Genomic DNA, 20602 nt, shown 5'->3' with positions numbered 1-20602 from the left:
AAACATACAACTCTAATATTAATATGTCCGATGATACCAACGAATACCAAACTAATTTTTAAGGATATGATAAATAGAAAATAATAGTATAATATTAGATTGTTAAAAATTAAAATAAATAGATAATTAAATAAATTAGTCGGGTTGGCGAGTTGACCCGCGAACCCAAACATGTAACCCAACCCAGTAAATAAACGGGTTGGCGGGTCGGAAATCTCAACCCTAACCCGCTTATCTTCGTGTCGGGTTCGTGTCAGGTTACGGTTTGGGTCGAGAGTTGTCACCCCTAACAAATACTATATCGCATCACGTACAAATGTATAATGGTAATTCACTCCAACATATGAACCAATAAATACTTCTTCAAACTATTCTAAAAGGGCATTATATGAAGAATATATATATATAGTATATACATATACATATCGTAAATAAAAGGTGTTTTGACCAAAATCTAGCTAAACTTCTTGAACCATGAATCTACCTATTAAACAACAACCAATAAAGAAAAAATGCATGCATGCATACATACATACATACATATACACATACACATACCAAAGAACTCTTTCATCCAATCTTTTCTGTATTTGTATCATCAGAAGGCCATATCACAGTCTCCATGAGCCTTTCACGCATCAACTCCAAGTTCATATCCGAAAAATCTTTATACATTTCAGCATGATCCAATTTCTACCACAAAATCCAAATCCCATAAATTTCCCATTTTGCCACCCGAAATTACAAAATCAAATTACATACCTTGACCCATTTACCATAAAGGTGAAGGCGTGTCACCATTACTCTTTCTGCAAGTTCATGCTTCTCCTAAAAAAACAAATTTTGAGATTATAAACACAGTTGAAGACCCATGAATGTTGTTCAATTTGTGAGATTTTTATGTACCTTTTGAAGGACTCGAATGAAACGTTTTCCATCAATGGGCTGATTTGATGCCACAAAACTGTTGAAAAAAAAAGTCAAAATTACAGTATCAAAATCAGAAATAGAGTAACCTAATGGTGTTATGTAATAATACCCAAAAGCTCAATAACCTTTATATCATTAGACGTTATTGGTAGTCTACAATATAAAACTTTTAATACACAAAAATGGTGTTTTGTGTTGAAATGCTCTAAAACGAGTTCAATATTTAGTATAACATAGTAATAAAAAATATGTCACTTAATTATAAAAATAAAAATTTGGTACTAAAAATCATGAATTTGGTAGAATTACTCATAAAACCATCGATATTGAGTTGGATTCATCTCATAAAGTTGGTTCATAACAGTCCTCACTGCTTTGTAGGTGAAAAGATTGAAGATTTGCTGCAAGAAACGTAACATTTGGTCATTAGATTCATGCCAAAAGGGTAAATAAGTCATAAACTTGAAACAATTTCAAGTATTTATAGACTCCAAATAGAATGTCATTTCTTTCTGTGATAATTAATGATAAAGTTGACGTAATATTTGGTGCAAAGAGTGATTCTCTCCAATCAATTATACTAATATCCTTTTTTTCTAACTTTTTAGTTTTATAAAACAACCGTTCTTATATTTATTGGATTTTTACAATTTTGATCCATATTTTTCTAATTACAGTAACTTTACAAATTATATTATCAGACAATCGATAATAAAGAAATAAAATCATTCGTGTATAATTATGTCATCGTGTTATCAAAACAATCATTTTATTAAATGAAAAAAGTTACATTCAACGCACATTTAAATAAATCTTACTCGTGCATTTTGAAAAATATTACATCTACATTTTAAAGATTATTGCATATTTATGTGTTGGAATGCTTTTTTCCATCAATTAAAGCTTTTATATTGCTAATAAAATAATACTAAATGTTAATTAAGTTTGAAACATAAAATTCAATTTAATACACATAATAAATTAATGTTAATTCAAATTATAATATAATATTAAATAACAAATATCACGTATATCATATTATTATAGAATAAAAAACTAAGAAAATATGAAAATTCAAAATTCAAAGTTGTACAGAGGAAACTTTGCACCAAATTATTTTACTATCCACCACACCATTTTTTATCTAACAAATGGTGTTGGGTTGAAGAAACCTTACACTAAAATTGGTGAAAAAAAATGGGATTTTGTTTTGGGTTTTCTAAATCAAAGTTAAGTATTTATAGATACCCATTGAATCCTAATTCATTTGTAAGATCTGCAAATATAATTAAATAACCATCGACAATTCGACATAAAAGATTAAAAAGAAGTAGATTTACAAGTTCTTACAGATTTAACATCATGAAAACTTTCTTCATACTGTCCACCAAGATCATTGACAATCACAAAACTTTTAACCCTCTTCTGCTTCTTGGAAGCAATTGCCTTTGATGGAAGCCTGGAATCCGTGAAAGAAGATCTCAGCTTTTTACTGATCGATTTCCTTTGCAAATTCAAATCCCCATTACTTGTGTGATTCATATGCGTTGATATGAGTGTATCGATACACAAACATGGGGAAGTATGTGAATCCACAATGGGCGAACCAACAACGCATATGCCCCCTACCATGGTTCAGAACTCACAGAGACGAACTAAAACCCTAAAAACTGGGTTCTTTATGGGTAAAGATTGAAACTTTTTAGCCAAATCAGAATCGAACAACGAAACAAGAGAACACCCAGATGAGAACTTTGGTGGGTGTGAAAGAAAAGTAGAAATTGATGATTGAAGTCAAAGATTCATGCGTGATTAGCTCTTGAGGAAGAAGTGAAGAAGGTGATTGTGTTTTGGTGGGCAAGAGAAGTCGTGTGGGGAAAACAAGGAATTTGTGGGAAGAATGGCCAGAAATAAATTTGAGGTCCAAAATGGTCCAACCATGAAGAGTTTTCATGCCGACTCGAAGTTGGGTTTCTCATGTGTTTGAAGACCGGACCGGGTCTATATGATTCAATTGCAAGAACATCAATGACAATTAGATATCCACAAAAACGGCCATAGTCTGGGTTGTAATTATATGTTTTTACTTTGAGAATACTTTTTATTTTTTTTCCTATAAATCCTCATATTCAATTAAATAGCGACATGTGTAATATTTAATATTTATTTAATGATATTTTAAAATATTAATATCACACATGTCATCATTTAATTTGATGAAGGATTAAATCGAGAAAATGAAATGCAAATCAAAGTATGATAATTAATAACACCGAATGTAAATAAGATTTGGTTTCAGCTCATATTATGCTTCAAAGGTTACAAAGAGAAAATTAGACAAGATAGCATTCGGGTTCTTATCTAACTCTAAGTAACACTCTTATTTATAAGAGAATATTAAAGCATACAAAAAATTACAAAGACATTAAGTTTCGATATACAATGCCTTTGTAAAATAACATTACAACTTCGACATCTTACAACCTAACTTCGACCTTAACATAATTGGATAGGAAGATTTGTAAGAACAAAAGTAGAAGGATATTTAATTTCTCTTTTACTTTTTAGACCGTTTTTGGAATCTTAACATCTTGTTAACATCAGTGAGAATTAGATATCCACATAAATGGCCCCGGTCGGGTTGTGTTGTTTTGTTAATATTAACTAGAAAATAGGCTCATGCTTCGTATGGGTTAGGAGCAGCTTGGTTTTTTATAGTCTATTTAATTATGAACGAAACCTGTTAGGTTGGTATCCTGGTTATAGGATTATCGCTATGCTTTGCGATATGTTGATCGGTTTGACTGTTATGTATGCTAGCGTATGATATTTGTGTGCACATGATTATTTGTTTTGGGGTTGGGTTGAGGCGGTTCTGCTTTGTGCTGAAGGCCGACATACCCAGGGTGGTCCGGACAGACTACAGGCCCAGGAGGGACGTTAGTCAGACCGAAAGCCTGGCGAGCGGTCTGGACAGGTTGAAGGCCCTACGAGGCGGTCCAGACGTGTCGAAGGCTCAGAGAGCGGTCCAGATAGACTGAAGGCCTGTGAGGCGGTCCAGTCAGGCTGAAGGCTCGTTATGCATGCTGTTATGTATTTGATGATATGCTATGATTATGATTTTATGAGAATGATATTTTGGGGGTAGCTCACTAAGCTTTCGGGCTTACAGTTTTGGTGTAACGTTTAAGGTACTTCTGGTGATCGTGGTAAGGCGAAGGCATAATCGTACCACTCCTCCTGCTGTTATGATTTTATGAATTGATATTGGATACTCTGATATTTATTATTTTGAAAACAAATTATGTAATGTTAGATGGTTTTAAGTGTTTTGAAAAGTTTAAATTTGGCACGATTTTTATGGGTGTTACAATAAGTGAAGGTCCTGAGCAAGTTCACTTGAAGAAGATGAGAAAGAGGATGATATTTGAGAGAGAAAAGGTGTTCACTGTTGATGATCCTTGAGAGATAAGCCTTGTGTTTACGGTCAGAAGTGAATAAGTGAAGTAAAAGTTAGCCAGACTCCTATATATAAGGGGGGGGTACGACCGAAGATGTTCATGGCTTCGGTTCACGACCATGCACCGTTTTGCAGTCCGAGGGATGTTCACGGCCCGAAGGCTCGTTTGAGGCTGCGATGGTCTTAAACTATTTCCTTCCAAAACACACAACACCTCATGATACTAGGTTTTTATACCTACAAATTTATTACCCTAACTATATTAAGATAATAATGGAAATAAGTTTGACTTTTGATTGGTATGATTGACTTTAAATGGCCAATTTTGACTTTTACAAGAAAGAATTTACGGGTTGTCACATACAAGTAATGGAACCAGAGCATAGTTGGATGATGACGAGAGATTTTTGGATTATAGGCCAGTAGATGTAAATAAATGTTGTAAGGCCTATATCGTACTATTTATGCTTTTGGTCTGTATCAATGTGGACATCTTGAGTTTTGTAATGAAATGAAAAATACATTTATTTAAGAAATGCTTTGATAAAAATTTATCATATTTTGTTTTGGGGACAAATTCTACACCACTTTTTGAAAGATTACTTTGATTTTATTTTAAAAGCATAAACGAAATTGGTCTTTTCTGGCTGTAAAAATAGGAATGTCACACCACGTAACCTATTTTTTGCGTGGCTTAATTTGTACACGTCATCTAACCTAAAATGTGCAATATGACTTGCTAATCTGAATAGCTTGTTTAATTTACCATTTTTATAAGATCATTTGTTACTTTAATGGGGTAAAAGATACAAAAATTAATATAGTGAATATTTAAACCAAGAAGCTAGAGTTGATAGAGTTTTGATGATAATAACCACAAATTATATAACTTGAACCAAAACAATGGACTATACAAATAGACAATGAGCTTGTTCTCTCTCTCTCTCTATCTCTCTCTCTCTCTCTCTCTTTCTCTATTTATTTATTTTCACATGCAAGTTAGCTAGTTTCGTGATACCTTTGATACTATAAAAACTACACAAATAGATTTGTATTCAAAATATACAAAAATTTAATTATTTGAAACACATACAAACAATAGTTACAAAAAGTATAATAAACATCAAAATGTTACAAACATGAAGATTGATCGTCATGTTGTAACTGTTATAGTTTATACCAAAAGGCTTATAACTTAATGGTTAAAAGTTCAAATACCGTCTGGAACATATATGAAATTAAAAAGAATCTCCCTATTCCAATAAATGAATAAGTTTATTCTTCTATTGACAACTGTCATAATATTAGAAATTCTCATTAATATTATATGTCACCTATTATGCCACATTTCAACCTGTTATTTCTCCATTTTAAATTTTAAATTTACCATTCTAATTGCATTAAATTAATAATTGATTCTTCATTACAAATTTTAAATTTCACATTTTAATTACATTAAATTAATAACATTAGAATAAAAAATAAAATATAATTAATGTATATTATAAGATATATAATTTCATGTATTTATTTAAATCAACCATTATAATTTTATATAACTAAAAAAATATCTCTTAATTAATTATTTATTTAATATAATTTATTTGAAATAACTGATTAATAGTTTTAAAATTTTACTATAAAAGTTTAATTAATTTTATAACCATGGTTTTCACGGGTTATAAGCTAGTTTAAAAATAAATTAGATATTCTAATAGAAAAAACTTATATTGTACAACTCTAACATCCATAATAATTCTAAAATGGTGTGAAATATAAAGAAAGCACATGGTAGGGAGGGTTTAAAAGTTTGATGTAGGCGAACAATTTTAGGCTCATTTACAATTTCAATATTGATGCTCATAAACAAATATTATGGGGGTGTTTGACTTAACTTTTCACAGCCAAAAGTCCTTTTTGTAAAAGAAAAAAAAACAAAAAGATGTTTGGCAAACTAATAACTTTTGGAGTTTTAATACAAGAAAAAACATTTTTTTGGAAAAGTCAAGAAATGCTAACTTTTTGTAACTTTTTGGAAAAGTTCTTTTGAGCTTTTAAAAGCTAAGCCAAACACCCCCTATATGTAATATTTTCAATGGACCTCTTCTAGTGTGTTATGACTTATAATCTAACTAGATAACATTAACACAGATCTATTAATATAACACCCCGTTCCCGAGTTGAACTTAACCAGAGAAAGGAATGGAAATGGGTGGAAATGAGAAGAAAATGAAAAAAATGGTGTTCCCGAGTTTCATTAAAGGAAGGAAGTGGAGAGAAATTGAAGGATCACTTTCCCTCTTATCTTTCCTTCCGATTTGGGAGGATTTGGAAGGAAAGAAGAAATTGATTAATTTTCCTTCCACTTCTCTCAAACTCGGGAACACAAAAGAAAATTTTGTTTTCCTTTCCTTTCTCTTCTTTTATCCCGTGACTTTCTTTTCTCTTCTTTTCTTTTCTTTTGATAAACTCGGGAACGGGGCGTAAATTCGCAGCTCATAGTTCAATCATATGAGGCATGCCAAGTTTGAAAATACACTATGTCAAATACTTGTAACAATTACGACTTTATTAATATTTTAAGCATTAAATACTTTCAAACCGTTATTTTTTTTTTTTATAAGATTGATTATTAATTTATCATGGTCAAAATTTATTTTTTCGTTAAATCAATTATATTGAGTGATCACACCAAACTTTTATCTTATATTTTACCAATAAACATCTTTTATCAGTTGATTTTTGACTTTTGGAATGCTTGAAGAGTGGACACAAAACACCAAAGTCAAAATGACTATAAGTATTGGTTGATAATATTCTTATTTAATTAATTTATATGAATAAACTTGATCTTACTAGTAATGTGAGCATGCTTTAGAAGATTTTAGACCTCAACTATTAACTTAAATTTAATAGAAAATCATATCCTAAAATCGTTCTAGTTTCTTTAATTTCATCTTTATGAGTGAAATCATTCATGATTTGAAGATCTTTGCACGCATAAAATCCAAGTGTAAAAAAATAAAAAGCACCAAATCTGGTTTAAAGGGGTCTATCTGAAATTTCTCAAATAACAGGTACTAAAAATGCAAATAATGCTAAATTTCCTAATATGGCAATACCACGATCGAGAAGAGAGGACACAGGATCCTAAAATGCACGTAAGCAGCATAGAATCCAAACCCGGATTTGTTGGCAAGAACTAAATCAGATTGTAAACCATCCTTCACGTCCGTTTAAACTCTCGTAATTGAAGGATGATTATTGCTTCCCGGCTCCGTTTCTCAGTCAAAAAAGATAAATAATCGATGAGAGAGAAATATACGTCGGCGGCGTATCGCTCCTGACTTCTAAAAATACTCCTAAAAGGTCCGATTGTGCCAATCATCACTCCCAATTTTGCCCAATTTGTGTAAGTGCCCTAATCTATGTGAAATTGCATTCAAGGCAATTGAATATTTGGATATGGTCAAACTCTATTTATCTATTTGTTTGTTGGTTGAGATATTAATTGTGATTTGTGTTTGAACGTTTTCGATTGGATCAGTGGTTAATTTTTCGGAAGCAGATGACAGTTTTTTATTGGCTTGGTTGCTGCTGAATAATTTAATTGCTGGGCGACAGGGGCGATTTATGTATACAGTTAAAGATGGATTTGGTAGCGAGTTGCAAGGTATTGATTCAATTTTGTGCATATAGGGTAGTCTGAAGGCCGTTTTTGTGCTCGTTCAAGATTCAATGTGAATGCGTGTTATATGTGGTTAATACTTCCTTCTTTCTACAATTGAAGTCCACAATTCAATTAACTAAGATTAAGGGCATATGTTATCTTCTGTGGTGAATTGAGGACATCGATTTACTTTGATAGAACTATTATCTGATCAATTCTCAGCTAACAGATGTTTTTGGACCTTTGGTTGTTAGAAAAAAACATAACTTGTATAACCACTCACTGAAAGAAGAATCGTTCATTTTAATCCATTTCTACCTGTTTATCTATCTGTAGTTAGCTCTAATGTTTTCTAGTTGCTTTGCTTGTGTGTTTTTTTTTACGAAATTGCACATGTTTAGACACAAATACTTCTATAATAAAGGGACGAAAACTGGTGTATTATCATGTATGCCCATAAACTTTGAATTGGTTCTAGTTGCAACGTGTTTATATTTATCTCTTCTTTGTTGTAGGAAAAAATGGCACATTTTCGAATAAGAGAACTGAAGGACATTCTCACCCAACTAGGTCTTTCCAAACAAGGAAAGAAGCAGGTTGGTTTTTGCTTTCTATGTTTGTGGCTTGTTCAAGAATTTATCTGCATAGATCTTAAATCTGTATGGACTATGGACTACCTGATTTGGGGTGTTGCCATTGTTCTTATTCAGTTATTCCTTCACTTTTTTTGATTATCTTTTTCTTGTTCCTATAGGATCTCACTGACCGAATATCAGCTGTTCTGTCGGATGAAAGAGGTAAAACTAAAAGTTACTCCATTTTAAATCATGTAGAACTGTTTCTAAGTCATATTTTTTATTCCGTATGTATTCATATGTCAAAAAGGCCAAGTGGAGTCTACATTTATGTGTTTCCCCCCTTTTTTGTGTACTTATTTACATGGGTAATGAATCTTGCATTTGATTGCCATGTTGAGCAGTTTCAGGAATGTGGTCCAAGAAAAATGCTGTTGGGAAGGAAGAAGTTGCTAAATTAGTTGATGACATTTACAGGTTTGCATATCTTTAGATTGATTCTTCCTGAAAACTTATGCCTATGCACCTCATTATTGCTGATGTACTTATCCATATTCCATAAAATGACTAAATGCCCTACTGTGATCTTACTACTCTTTCTTCTACCCTTTCATGTAAACTTGTTTCCTTCCATTTAAACCAGTGTGTAGGCTTGTATTGCTAGTATTTGCTTTCTGCTTTATATTGCTAGTATCTACTGTATTCTGACATGTGTCCTTTTCTATTGTAACAAGGAAAATGCAGGATTCAGGGGCAACAGACTTGGCATCAAAAGGTCGAGCAGTTTTAGATGCAACTAATAGTACAAAACCTAAAGAGGAGATTGAAGATGTTCTTCAAAACATGGAAAAAGTTCGTTGCCCCTGTGGAAGCTCATTGCAAGCTGATTCAATGATAAAGGTTTCTTTTTTCTTCTCTTATATGCCGTTTTACCTTTTTCATTCCCATTATTGGTTTATGTATTATGATTCAATTTTTATTCTCAGTGTGAAGATCCAAAATGCAAAGTGTGGCAGCATATTAATTGTGTTATTATTCCGGAAAAGCCCTTGGAGGGTATTTTACCAGCACCTCCACCAAAGTTTTACTGTGAAATTTGTAGACTTGGTCGTGCAGATCCGTAAGTAATAATTTTTATTCCCAAAATTCTATTGCAATTTTTTTTTAAAAAAATTTAATAAGAAATGGTTACTGATGTAATTTTTCAACATTCAGGTTCTTGCTTTCTGTGGCACATCCTTTACCTCCTGTACAGCTGATTATTGCAAATCCACCTACAGACGGGTGAGTTTTTTTTTTTTTTTTTTTTTTTTTTTTTTTTTTTTTGTGTGTGTGTGTGTGTGTGTTTATTTTAAAGGGTAATTTGCAAGAAATAGCAACTACTTTACTCTTTTAACCAATATAGGCAATGCCTTTTATATTTTATCCATAATAGCAATAGACATACTAGCAATATACTTAAATAGCAATATGTAACAAATAAAATGGAATTCTCATATTGGTAGAAAAATGTAAATACATTGCTATTAGCGATAAAGAAATGTAAGTATGCTGCTATTATGGGCAAGGAAAAAAGTACATTGCTCATATTATTCTCCACAATTTTCCCTTTCTTAAATGGCTCTACGTTGAAAATCGAAATCCTTTGTTTACATATTTTAGAATGGAATTATTTTGAATGAAAAATGATGGCTCTGGCTTTTTTCTTTATTACCTTTCGTGTGTATTTCAGTGCAAATCCAGTTCTAAGTGTTGAAAAGACTTTTCAACTTACAAGAGTAGATAGGGATTTGTTGGTGAAACCAGAGTATGATGTGCAGGTTAGTTATATAAAATATAAATTCCCTTTTAATGAATTTATATTAACATAAATATATATATTTTTAATGAAATATGGGTGATTCTAAATCTATATATCTAGGCCTGGTGTATGCTTCTGAATGACAAGGTTTCTTTTAGAATGCAATGGCCACAATATGCAGAACTTCAAATCAATGGTAGGTATTTTTTTTTAATCTGATTTAAATTGCGTCAATCTATTTAAGCTTTAATTCCATCTGTTTTAATCAAACTCTGCATTTGACTCAGGGGTGCCAATGCGTGCAACAAATAGACCAGGTGCTCAATTGCTTGGAGCCAATGGTCGTGATGATGGTCCTATTGTAAGTTTAATATATATTATACAAAATTATGGATTTATTATTTATATAAACATACCCTGCACTCGAGACATGATTAATAAAGATTTCTTTTTTGTCAGATCACACCATGCACTCGAGATGGAATTAATAAAATTTCATTAACAGGATGTGATTCTCGCGTCTTCTGTTTGGGTGTCCGGATAATAAAACGGCGCACAGTTCAACAGGTGGGAAGTCTCCTTCAAATCCAGATGTTAGTTTCTTAAAAAATGCTATGCTATTGTTTTTTTGACCAAAATACCCCCACCCCAATACATGCCACATGTGGTTACCATGTTTTATGTTTCTTGTCTTGACAGCAACAGGAAGTAGTTTTTTTTTTTTTTTTTTTTTTTTTTTTTTTAATACCAATATCAACCATATTTTCAGCTGTTCTTGACTACCATGCTATTGTTTTTATTTTTGACGATTTTACCCCTGATAGATTCTCAACCTTATTCCTAAAGAGTCTGATGGTGAGCGGTTTGAAGATGCTCTTGCACGTGTTCGCCGCTGTGTTGGCGGTGGGGCCCCCACAGAAAATGCTGACAGTGACAGCGATCTGGAGGTTGTTTCTGATTCTATACCGGTTAATCTACGTTGCCCTGTAAGTACACCACATTTTCTTTCATCTCTTTTGTTTTAAATTAGTAAATTACAATTTTAGTCCTTGTGGACTATGTCATCTGTTGGATCATGGTCACTACTGTTTGGATTTGATTTTAGAATTTAAGATTAAGATGGGGGTAATATAGTCATTTTCCTTTTAACACAGTTTCTGGGACAAAACCAAATTTGTAACAAATGAAAAATCTGGACTAAATCCGTAACTTTTGACACACCACAGGGACTAAACTGTTATTGATAGTTTTGCTTCTTTCTTTTTTTAACATGAAGATTTGAATTTGATATTTATGTTACAGATGAGTGGTTCTAGAATGAAAATTGCTGGAAGATTCAAACCGTGTGCCCACATGGGCTGTTTTGATCTTGAAGTGTTTGTTGAAATGAATCAACGGTCTCGTAAGGCAAGAACATTTATACAATTCTTCATTGATATATATAATCATAATCATATTTATCTGTTTTAATAAGTTATTAATTTTTTTTCTTTTAAAACCTTTGTGTTTCCTTTAGTGGCAATGCCCAATTTGTCTCAAGAATTACGCTTTGGAGAATGTCATTATCGACCCATATTTTACGCTTATCACATCTAAGGTAATTAGTTATCGTTTAATCTATTCTTGGTTATCTTTGTTTTGAGCTCTAACAATTTTTTTAAACGATTTACTAACTAAAAGTTATTTTTTTATAAAGATGCGTAATTGTGGGGAGGACGTGACAGAAATCGAAGTGAAACCAGACGGTTCATGGCGGGCAAAGTCAGAAGATGACCGAAAAAGTCTAGGAGAACTTGGGCAGTGGCATCTGCCCGATGGGACACTTTGTGTTGGTGTCCCCATGGAAGTCGACTCTAAACCCAAATTAGAAGCTCTAAAACAGGTCAAACAGGAAGGTTTGACCGGCTCCGAAGGTCACACTAGGGGCTTAAAACTCGGAATGAAAAAAAACAAAAACGGGTTTTGGGAAGTCAGAAAACCCGATAATTTAAATTCAGTTTCTTCGGGCAGCAAACTGCCCGAAAACTTCATAAACACCAACGGTCATGGTATTGGTAATAATACCACTACTACTCATAATAATGTTATTCCCATGAGCAGTAGTGCCACTGGTAGTGGTGGTGATGATACTAGTGTCAATCAAGATGGTGGTGGGCAGTTTGACTATTCTACCCCTAACGGGGTTGACCTCGACTCACTCTCTTTGAACATTCATGGATTTGTAAATCCGGGTGATGCCGATGTCATCGTTCTGAGTGATTCAGAAGATGAGGCTATGGCTGTGGCTGACACTGTTGTTACTCATAATGACAACCTTCTTTCTTCTTCTGCACAAATTGGTTTTCCAAATCTACCCTTGCATTCACATCCTGAAGACCCTTCTAGTCTTCCGCTTGGTCTTTTCAATGATGATTTTGGAGCCCCCTTTTGGTCTGTACCTTCTAACAACAATCACGGAGTGGGGCCCAGCTTTCAGTTATTCGGTTCAGATGCGGACCCCACTGATAACGGTCCACTTGGCGGATTTACATTGGGTGGCGAGACTTCAATGGGTGGTCCCACCGCACTTGGAGCGGACGATGGGTTGGTTGATAACCCGTTAGCAGCTTACGGAGGTGATGATCCGTCGCTTCAGCTTTTTCTTCCTACAAAACCATTAGAAGCAACAACAACAGAACATGTAGAGGTGACACGTCAGCAATCCATGTCATCAAATGGTTTCCGAAGTGATGACTGGATATCCCTCAGCCTAGGTGGTGGCGGTGGCGGTGGCGGTGGCGGTGGCGGTGGGGTCCGCTGTGAACCGGATCCAGGTGTGAATGGGTTGAATTCGAGACAGAAAGCACCATTGAAAGATGGTACACTGGATTCATTGGCAGATACGGGTATTAATTTGATGGGTTTTTTTTATAATGTTTATTTATTTATTTATTATTATTTTTTTTGCTAATTTGATTTTTAATTTATTTTTGTTGTATAGCTTCATTGCTACTTGGAATGAGTGATGTGAGATCTGAAAAGAGTAGCAGGGAAAGATCGGATAGTCCGTTTTCATTTCCTAGACAAAAGCGGTCTGTTAGACCACGATTGTTTCTATCAATTGATTCAGATTCAGAAGAAGAGGGATGATAAAGATAAATTAATAAATTAAATGGTGAAGAAAATGACCCAAGACACTTCTTGAGGTTGGTTTTGATTTTGTGCAAATTTTAGGGTTTGGAATGGATAATGCCGTATTTGCCCTCAAGAAAGGCGTGGTTGGTATAGATTCTTCTTCTTCTTCTTCTTTTTTCTTTTCATGGTGAAATTGTAACATTCTAATAGGCTTCTTTCTGGTAGCAAGTATATTTAGATTCTAGATCATAAACCACTTCTTTTTTCTGATTTATAGTGAGAGGAAATTAATTGCATGTAAATCTTTTCTTTCTTTTTAACTCTTACTCGAGACTTATTATTCTGGTTACTTGAATAGAAACATAACTTTTCTCTTTTTACATCATGAAAAACTTGGGCGGAGGTTGTTTTAGTTGATGTTTGGCAATTAAAAAAGTAAATTAGTTGTTAATTCTTTTTATGAGTTAGGTGGGGCTGAAATGAAATCTCTAGATGTTTGCAAAAGAAGTTGAAACCGCGATAAGTTAAGTGGGGTTATATAATTTTACGAGAAACAAACCAAGGTTCTCACGATCTTCCATATGACTGTTCTATGCTTTATAAGATCGAAATGGAGTCGAAAGATTCAATCAAAATGAATTGGTATTCAAAATTTGCTTGCAAGATCTAGCTTTTGTAGTATTTTCAATATAGTTTTATGATGATTAATATATCTATTTAATCGAATATAATTTGATGATGATTAATCGGTAAACTAACCTTTACAAAAAGACATCATTAACAATTTTTTTTTTGTTTTTTTTTGGATTTTTAAAAGTGATCATCTATTCTGGAATGCTCCTAGAGTTGCTATCCCTGTTCACAGCCCCATCTAACTCAATCATTTATTATATAACTAATTTCTCTTTCTTCCACGTCTATAATTCAATTAAACTCAATCTTTTATATCCATTAGCAATCAAACCCAATCCAATTTTATATAAAAAAAATATAAAAAATATTATATCAGTATTGGTATCATTTTATAAAGAAAAATTAATCATGTATTTTGATATATTTTATTTAACTTTCTACTCAAAATAAAATACAATTATTAACAAAATTAAAATTCAATTACAAAAGCTATTTTACCTATACTAGCAAGTGATTGACACATGAGTTTATTTAATGATAAAAAGAGATGAGCATCGGTGAAATGAGGTTGTGTCTCTCGCTTAGTTCACCAAATGTAATTTTGTTTTCATTTTCTTTTAATCTAGAATGGGTGAGCGGCTCGCCCATATTACCCCAATAGGAGTAGTCTAAGGAGTTTGTAAAGTGGATTACATTTTAGATTTTTTTTTATTTGAACTGGCAAATATAAATACATAAACTATTCATAAATTAACATCTAAGTTCATATGTGTTTATGAGAGTACTTGAACCCTCGACTTCAAAAAGGGAGGACATCACCTGATACTACTGGGTTGCAAGCCTTTTGGTAATTACATTTCAAATATTTCAGAATTTGATGGTACATTATCGGTATTTCAAATACATTGTATGTTCAAAACATTCCGAACACATTCTAGAATCTTTTCACTACATACTCTGTTTACTTTCATAATATTTAAATAATCAACCTCAAAACTTTTACCATGTTGGTTTTTTCCCTAAAATATAGGTGGAACCGAAAACCAAAAACAACAATTTGAAGGAACCAAATCCCGAACCATAATATATATTTGGGTCTGGCTCGACATCAGTTTTGGTTTCAAAAATCCGTTATGTTTATTCACCCCTATTTTCTCTACGATATGACTTTTTTACTAAAATCTTTAACCCACAACTTCAATCTTAACCTAGTAAGTTAATATATATATTTCGCAATATAAACCGAAAACTTAGTTTATTAAGTTCGGTCCAAGTTAAGCTAAGTTCTAAATTGACAAGATCCCCCCCCCCCCCCCACCCCAATCTTCAAATTTTCTATTTAACTCAATATGAATTTCTAAATACCTTTCTAGATTTATATATTTTAATACATCCTTAAAATGATAAAATTTGTCACAAATAAGTGCATATCGTAATTAAATGAATTTATCCAAATGTTATTTCTTAATTCTTAATCTTAAAGATCATCTTAACTAATTATTATTGTTTTTAATTAAATGTTTAAAGTTTTAAGTCCATTAATTTAATTCAAATTTATTTTGTATAGAAATTCATTTGAGGGGTAAAATTTCCAACCCAAAATGAGTGTTACAAAAAGTCCATGAAAATGCTAAAAATCATAATACATATTGATCTCCTAGAGATTAGATATGAGGAAAATGAACTTGTCATAGTTGACTAGTTGACGATTGTATCAACCATGAAACCATTTTTCCAACATGTACATTAGACACACTCGAACCGCATAATAATTCGATATTGTTCATTTGAATTTTTAGACACGACCTCTAAATCTTGCAACTTGATTGAGTCATTCGATTCAACTAATGGAAACACCTTCGAAACTCATTACTAGGCAAAGTAGTCAGGAATATTCACCAAACAACAAGCATGTTAGATGATCAAATTAGCACTTTCCAAAGATCGTTTATAGTCGCCTAGCTCAAAGCATATATCATCCACTCTTAGTTGTGGAACTATAACAACCTCTTTACAGAACATGTAAGGCATGAGCAACATGTCCCTTTCCACATTGATGTGGACTTCAAGCAAGCTATGTTGGAGAAGCTGTAAGCTTGCAAGAACTTTCACACCAAGATAAGGTTTGCATACTATAGTTAATGAAGCTTTATACACACCCTTATGATAAAATAACATAAAACCAAGTTAGTATAAATGAAACTAATATGTCTATTTTCGAAAAGGTCATAACATTTCAGACATGGTTCCATTTCAGATAAGTTTATTTTAGACTGTTGAATTCATTCGGAATATGTTCCTCGCATTCTAGAAAGGCTTTTCTTTCCAAACATGTTTGTGGATGAGTTTATCATAAGGGTCATGTAATTCCAACACCCTATTACTTTATATATATATATATATATATATATATATATATATATATATATATATATATATATATATATATATATATATATATATATATATATATATAAAAGGATAACTACTTACCTACACTAGGTTTCTACGTATTAAAATACGAAAAACATCATTTGTTCCAAACAAGTTCATTGGATTCCAAACATTGTTTTTGTTTTCCATACATCGTTTTTTCAATTTCTAACACAAAAATAAGTAATAAAATGTTCAAGGGAATCGAGAACATACGTGCAAATCCCTAAATTATTCATCATCCGAGTCCTTTTTCATCAAATTCTAGAACATCCGAAATCCTATTTCCGTAACATGGTGGGTACCACATCTCGGAGTTCTGTCAAGTAGGAAACCACTCAACCAGGTTGTTAAAAGACTGATATTGAATCTTTAGTAACCCGTACCGGAGTGATGGATCATTTTTCTAAACTACAAACTAGGGATGAGATTTAGAACTGAAAAACCGGACCGGAACTGGAATTGTTAGAACCGGAATATATAGAACCGGTTCCGGGTTTAAAAACTGGCTTTATCCGGGTTCCGGGTAATCTGGGTTTGGGTCCATCGGGTTCGGGTAAACCGGGTCTAAAAACCGGAACCGGTGTTTGGAACCGGTACCATTTTTAGGTCCGGAATTGGTTTTTGTAAAACGTTTAAAAGATGTATATCTCATTCGTTTCAACTCCGATTCACATGTAGTTTTTTTTTCCAATATATCGTTTAGAGTTTGTACATGATTTTAGACTATAAATTTCCCATTTTTAGTTTTATATTCATTGACTTACACTCCCCCAAAGTCGAGATATCAAAGCTGGAAGTTTTTAGTTTTTTAGTTTTTTTGTATTCGGTGAAAGTTTTAAAACATGCATATCTAATTCGTTTGAAGTCGGATTGACATGTGGTTTTCTCCAACATGTAGTTTAAAGTTTGCACATGATTTTAGACTATAAATTTGCCATTTTTAGTTTTATATTCATTGACTTACACTCCCCAAAGTCGAGATATCAAAGCTGGAAGTTTTTAGTTTTTTTGTATTTGGTGAAAGTTTTAAAACATGCATATCTAATTCGTTTGAAGTCGGATTGACATGTGGTTTTTTCCAACTTATAGTTACAATTTGTACATCAGTTAGATTATAATTTTGTCATTTTTGGTTTAATATTCAATGATTTACAGTCCTCTGAAGTCGGGATATCAAAACTGAAAATTTTCAACTTTTTAGCTATTTGTTTTTGTAATTTATGCATATCTCATTTGTTTAAAGTCGGATTGACATGCGGTGTCTTCCAGAGTGTATTTCAGAGTTCGTACATGATTTTAGATTATAATTATGTTAATTTTGGTTTGTTATTCAATTAGTTACAGTCCCCTAAAGTCGGGATATCAATATGAAAATTTTCAAAATTCAACTCACTAAATAGTGAGTAATTATAAAAAAATTCCGGTTTTTCCAGGTTTAAACTCACTTTATCCGGTTCCAACCTACCTACTTTGATGTTTCCGGGTTTTCCGGTTGTATACTCACTTTATCTGGTACCGTATCCGGAACCGAACCGCAACCGGTTTCAATATACCAGTCCGGTTTCCGGTTCTACAAAATCCCGTTAACCGGTTCCGGATTTTCCGAGTCCGGGTCCATCCGATCCGGGTTTGGACCTACTTTCATCCCTACTACAAACAATTAGGTTATTTTGTTTGATACTAAATTAAATAATATTCATATTTGTAAATATCCCAATTGAAAAAAAAAAAGTTAAGGGCCGTTTTGCGTTATAATAGAGGCGTAGCCCATCCAACAATTTCATTTTCAATAATCATCATCACAAGCTAAAATTAAAAAGAGGATCTACTTTCCTGGTTCGTCGGGATTGAGGGAAGAACTCTGGCGATCATCGTCTTGTGTATGACCTTCTCCATTTCCATCAAAAAGCACTAGCAGTATCGTTATCAGGTACTCTTCTTTCTTCTCTATCTTCGTTGCTTTTGCAGATCTAAATTTGCTGTATAGTCGTATGATTCAACCCTTACTGCCTCACAATTTTTGATCCAAGTCTCCGAGATCAGAATCTGGACCAATCGTCCCGGATTTAATCCAAATTTATCAGACTTGGAATCTAGCAACTAGATTTGAAGTTCACTTTATCTAGCCCTAACTGCACTCATTTGACACAACTTCTGAAAACCGCACAAATCCGTGGAGTAGATCTTAGTAATTGTGATCATCGTTCACATAAATTCAATCCAGTATACTGAACTTGAACTCCATCGGAGCAATCCGAGCTTCGAATCTCATCTAAACGAACTTCAATTCCTAGTCAAACACAAATAGGTATACCCCCTTTTGATTGTTCTTCCTATTAACAGGTTTACATATTCAACAAGATGTCTGGCCAGACCCAGCGTTTGAATGTCGTTCCAACTGTCACTGTGCTTGGAGTTGTCAAAGCTCGTCTTGTAGGCGCAACCAGAGGCCACGCTCTTCTCAAGAAGAAAAGCGATGCTCTAACAGTTCAATTTCGAGCTATCCTTAAAAAAATCGTCACAACAAAAGAATCAATGGGAACTGTAATGAAAGCTTCCTCCTTTGCTTTAACTGAAGCCAAATACGTTGCAGGAGAAAACATCAAATTCACTGTTATTGAAAATGTCAAAACCGCAACTCTCAGAGTCAAATCACGCACAGAGAACATTGCAGGTGTAAAGCTTCCTAAATTCGACTACTTCACTGAATCAGAAACAAAAAACGACTTAACTGGTTTAGCAAGAGGTGGGCAACAAGTTCAAGTATGTAAAACTGCATATGTGAAAGCAATTGAGGTTCTTGTTGAACTTGCATCCCTTCAAACATCTTTCTTGACACTCGATGAAGCAATCAAGACTACAAACCGTAGGGTCAATGCTCTTGAGAGTGTGGTCAAACCAAGATTAGAGAACACCATAAGTTACATCAAAGGAGAGCTTGATGAATTGGAAAGGGAAGATTTCTTTAGGTTGAAAAAGATTCAAGCTTATAAAAAGAGGGAGATTGAAAATAAGATGAAAGCTGCTGCTCAGTTTCGGGAGTTACAAGCTGCTGAACATCTTTCTTTAGAACAAGGAATCTCCATTAATGCTGCTCATGACATGCTTACTGTTGCCCAGAAAGATGAAGACATTATCTTCTGAAATGAAGGTTAGTTTATTTATGTACTTTTATCATGTTTTATATGAATTTCATTTGTTAAATGAGCTGTGTTTACTTTTTGAATAAAAGCTTCATGTGTGCAGCTATATATTTGGTGTCAGTTTTCTTACAATGTGGTTAACATGACTTTATTTTTCTTTTATTTGTATTATGTTTGTTGTTTTTGCGGATTTTGTTAATTTATCGATTTTTTAATCATGCTATTGTTTACTTTATATCTTTGTTTGTGGTGAATAACTACATACTATTATGAGTTATAATATATTGCTAGTATTGGTAAAAAATGTAAGTATGTTGATTTTGTGGGTAAAGAAATGTAAATATATTGCTATTAAGGGTAAAAAGTAACGTATATTGTAACTAACATTTGCTAAAAACACGTGTGTTTATTACCAACATTTGCTAAAAAGTAAAAACTGCTAAATTATTAATCTACTAACTGAAAACAAACTAACTTGTAACTAACTCCCACTTGTTAATAACAAACTAACTGCCACGTGTGTACATTATACTAACAAAGTTTAGTTTTTGTCTTTTTGATTCATCCACATAAGGTACAACACCATTATAACTATTGTACAAGTTAGTGAAGCATGTATTTTATGTGGATGTAATTTCTCACATCTGAATTGTTAAGACTAAAGACTCATCCTTCTAGCTGAATCATTCAAATGCTTTTGCCTCTAGAGTCTAGATGCATGCCTTTGACTAATTCAAAGGTCCAACTTAACGAGCTAAAAGCTCTTAATGGTTGTATCATAGATGCTGACTATGAATGGAACTATTAAGAGGCTACAAAACAATCTTTTCATTATATATT

The 20602-nt window shown here is 33.0% G+C and overlaps 3 protein-coding genes across 3 annotated transcripts; 2 read left to right on the top strand and 1 right to left on the bottom strand.

Annotated features, from left to right (window-relative positions):
- Positions 1-369: 369 nt before the first annotated feature.
- On the bottom strand, positions 370-2873 carry LOC145093672 (chaperonin-like RbcX protein 2, chloroplastic). The gene is made up of 5 exons (XM_079031888.1): positions 2281-2873; positions 1240-1331; positions 907-964; positions 763-828; positions 370-693 (listed from the first exon to the last, which is right to left on the bottom strand). Exons 1-5 carry the CDS (start codon positions 2560-2562, stop codon positions 571-573), a joined length of 621 nt encoding a protein of 206 aa, XP_078888014.1. The 5' UTR covers positions 2563-2873; the 3' UTR covers positions 370-570.
- A 4701-nt stretch (positions 2874-7574) lies between these two features.
- On the top strand, positions 7575-13930 carry LOC145093664 (E3 SUMO-protein ligase SIZ1-like). Its single transcript, XM_079031876.1, has 17 exons — positions 7575-7802; positions 7938-8063; positions 8576-8656; positions 8815-8857; positions 9040-9112; positions 9370-9535; positions 9622-9755; positions 9851-9919; positions 10368-10455; positions 10557-10632; positions 10724-10797; positions 10896-11003; positions 11261-11422; positions 11739-11843; positions 11953-12033; positions 12133-13321; positions 13417-13930. Exons 2-17 carry the CDS (start codon positions 8040-8042, stop codon positions 13563-13565), a joined length of 2622 nt encoding a protein of 873 aa, XP_078888002.1. The 5' UTR covers positions 7575-7802; positions 7938-8039; the 3' UTR covers positions 13566-13930.
- A 4478-nt stretch (positions 13931-18408) lies between these two features.
- Positions 18409-19997, top strand: LOC145093659 (V-type proton ATPase subunit D-like). Its single transcript, XM_079031866.1, has 2 exons — positions 18409-18549; positions 18963-19997. Exon 2 carries the CDS (start codon positions 18981-18983, stop codon positions 19761-19763), a length of 783 nt encoding a protein of 260 aa, XP_078887992.1. The 5' UTR covers positions 18409-18549; positions 18963-18980; the 3' UTR covers positions 19764-19997.
- Positions 19998-20602: the final 605 nt, after the last annotated feature.

This window comes from Lactuca serriola, chromosome 1 (assembly GCF_051521515.1).
Source record: "Lactuca serriola cultivar US96UC23 chromosome 1, Lser_US96UC23_V15, whole genome shotgun sequence".
Classification (NCBI taxonomy): domain Eukaryota; kingdom Viridiplantae; phylum Streptophyta; class Magnoliopsida; order Asterales; family Asteraceae; genus Lactuca; species Lactuca serriola.
This window is presented reverse-complemented; position numbering and strand designations above follow the sequence as displayed.

Coding starts and splice junctions, on each gene's coding strand:
- LOC145093672 (XM_079031888.1), bottom strand. CDS start 2,562: ATGGTAGGGGGCATATGCGTTGTTGGTTCGCCCATTGTGGATTCACAT. Junction 1,332..2,280: donor GTTTTCATGATGTTAAATCT/GTAAGAACTTGT, acceptor CGTTTCTTGCAG/CAAATCTTCAATCTTTTCAC. Junction 965..1,239: donor CAATATCGATGGTTTTATGA/GTAATTCTACCA, acceptor TTTTTTCAACAG/TTTTGTGGCATCAAATCAGC.
- LOC145093664 (XM_079031876.1), top strand. CDS start 8,040: ATGGATTTGGTAGCGAGTTGCAAG. Junction 8,064..8,575: donor ATTTGGTAGCGAGTTGCAAG/GTATTGATTCAA, acceptor TCTTTGTTGTAG/GAAAAAATGGCACATTTTCG. Junction 10,633..10,723: donor TGCAGAACTTCAAATCAATG/GTAGGTATTTTT, acceptor CATTTGACTCAG/GGGTGCCAATGCGTGCAACA.
- LOC145093659 (XM_079031866.1), top strand. CDS start 18,981: ATGTCTGGCCAGACCCAGCGTTTGAATGTCGTTCCAACTGTCACTGTG.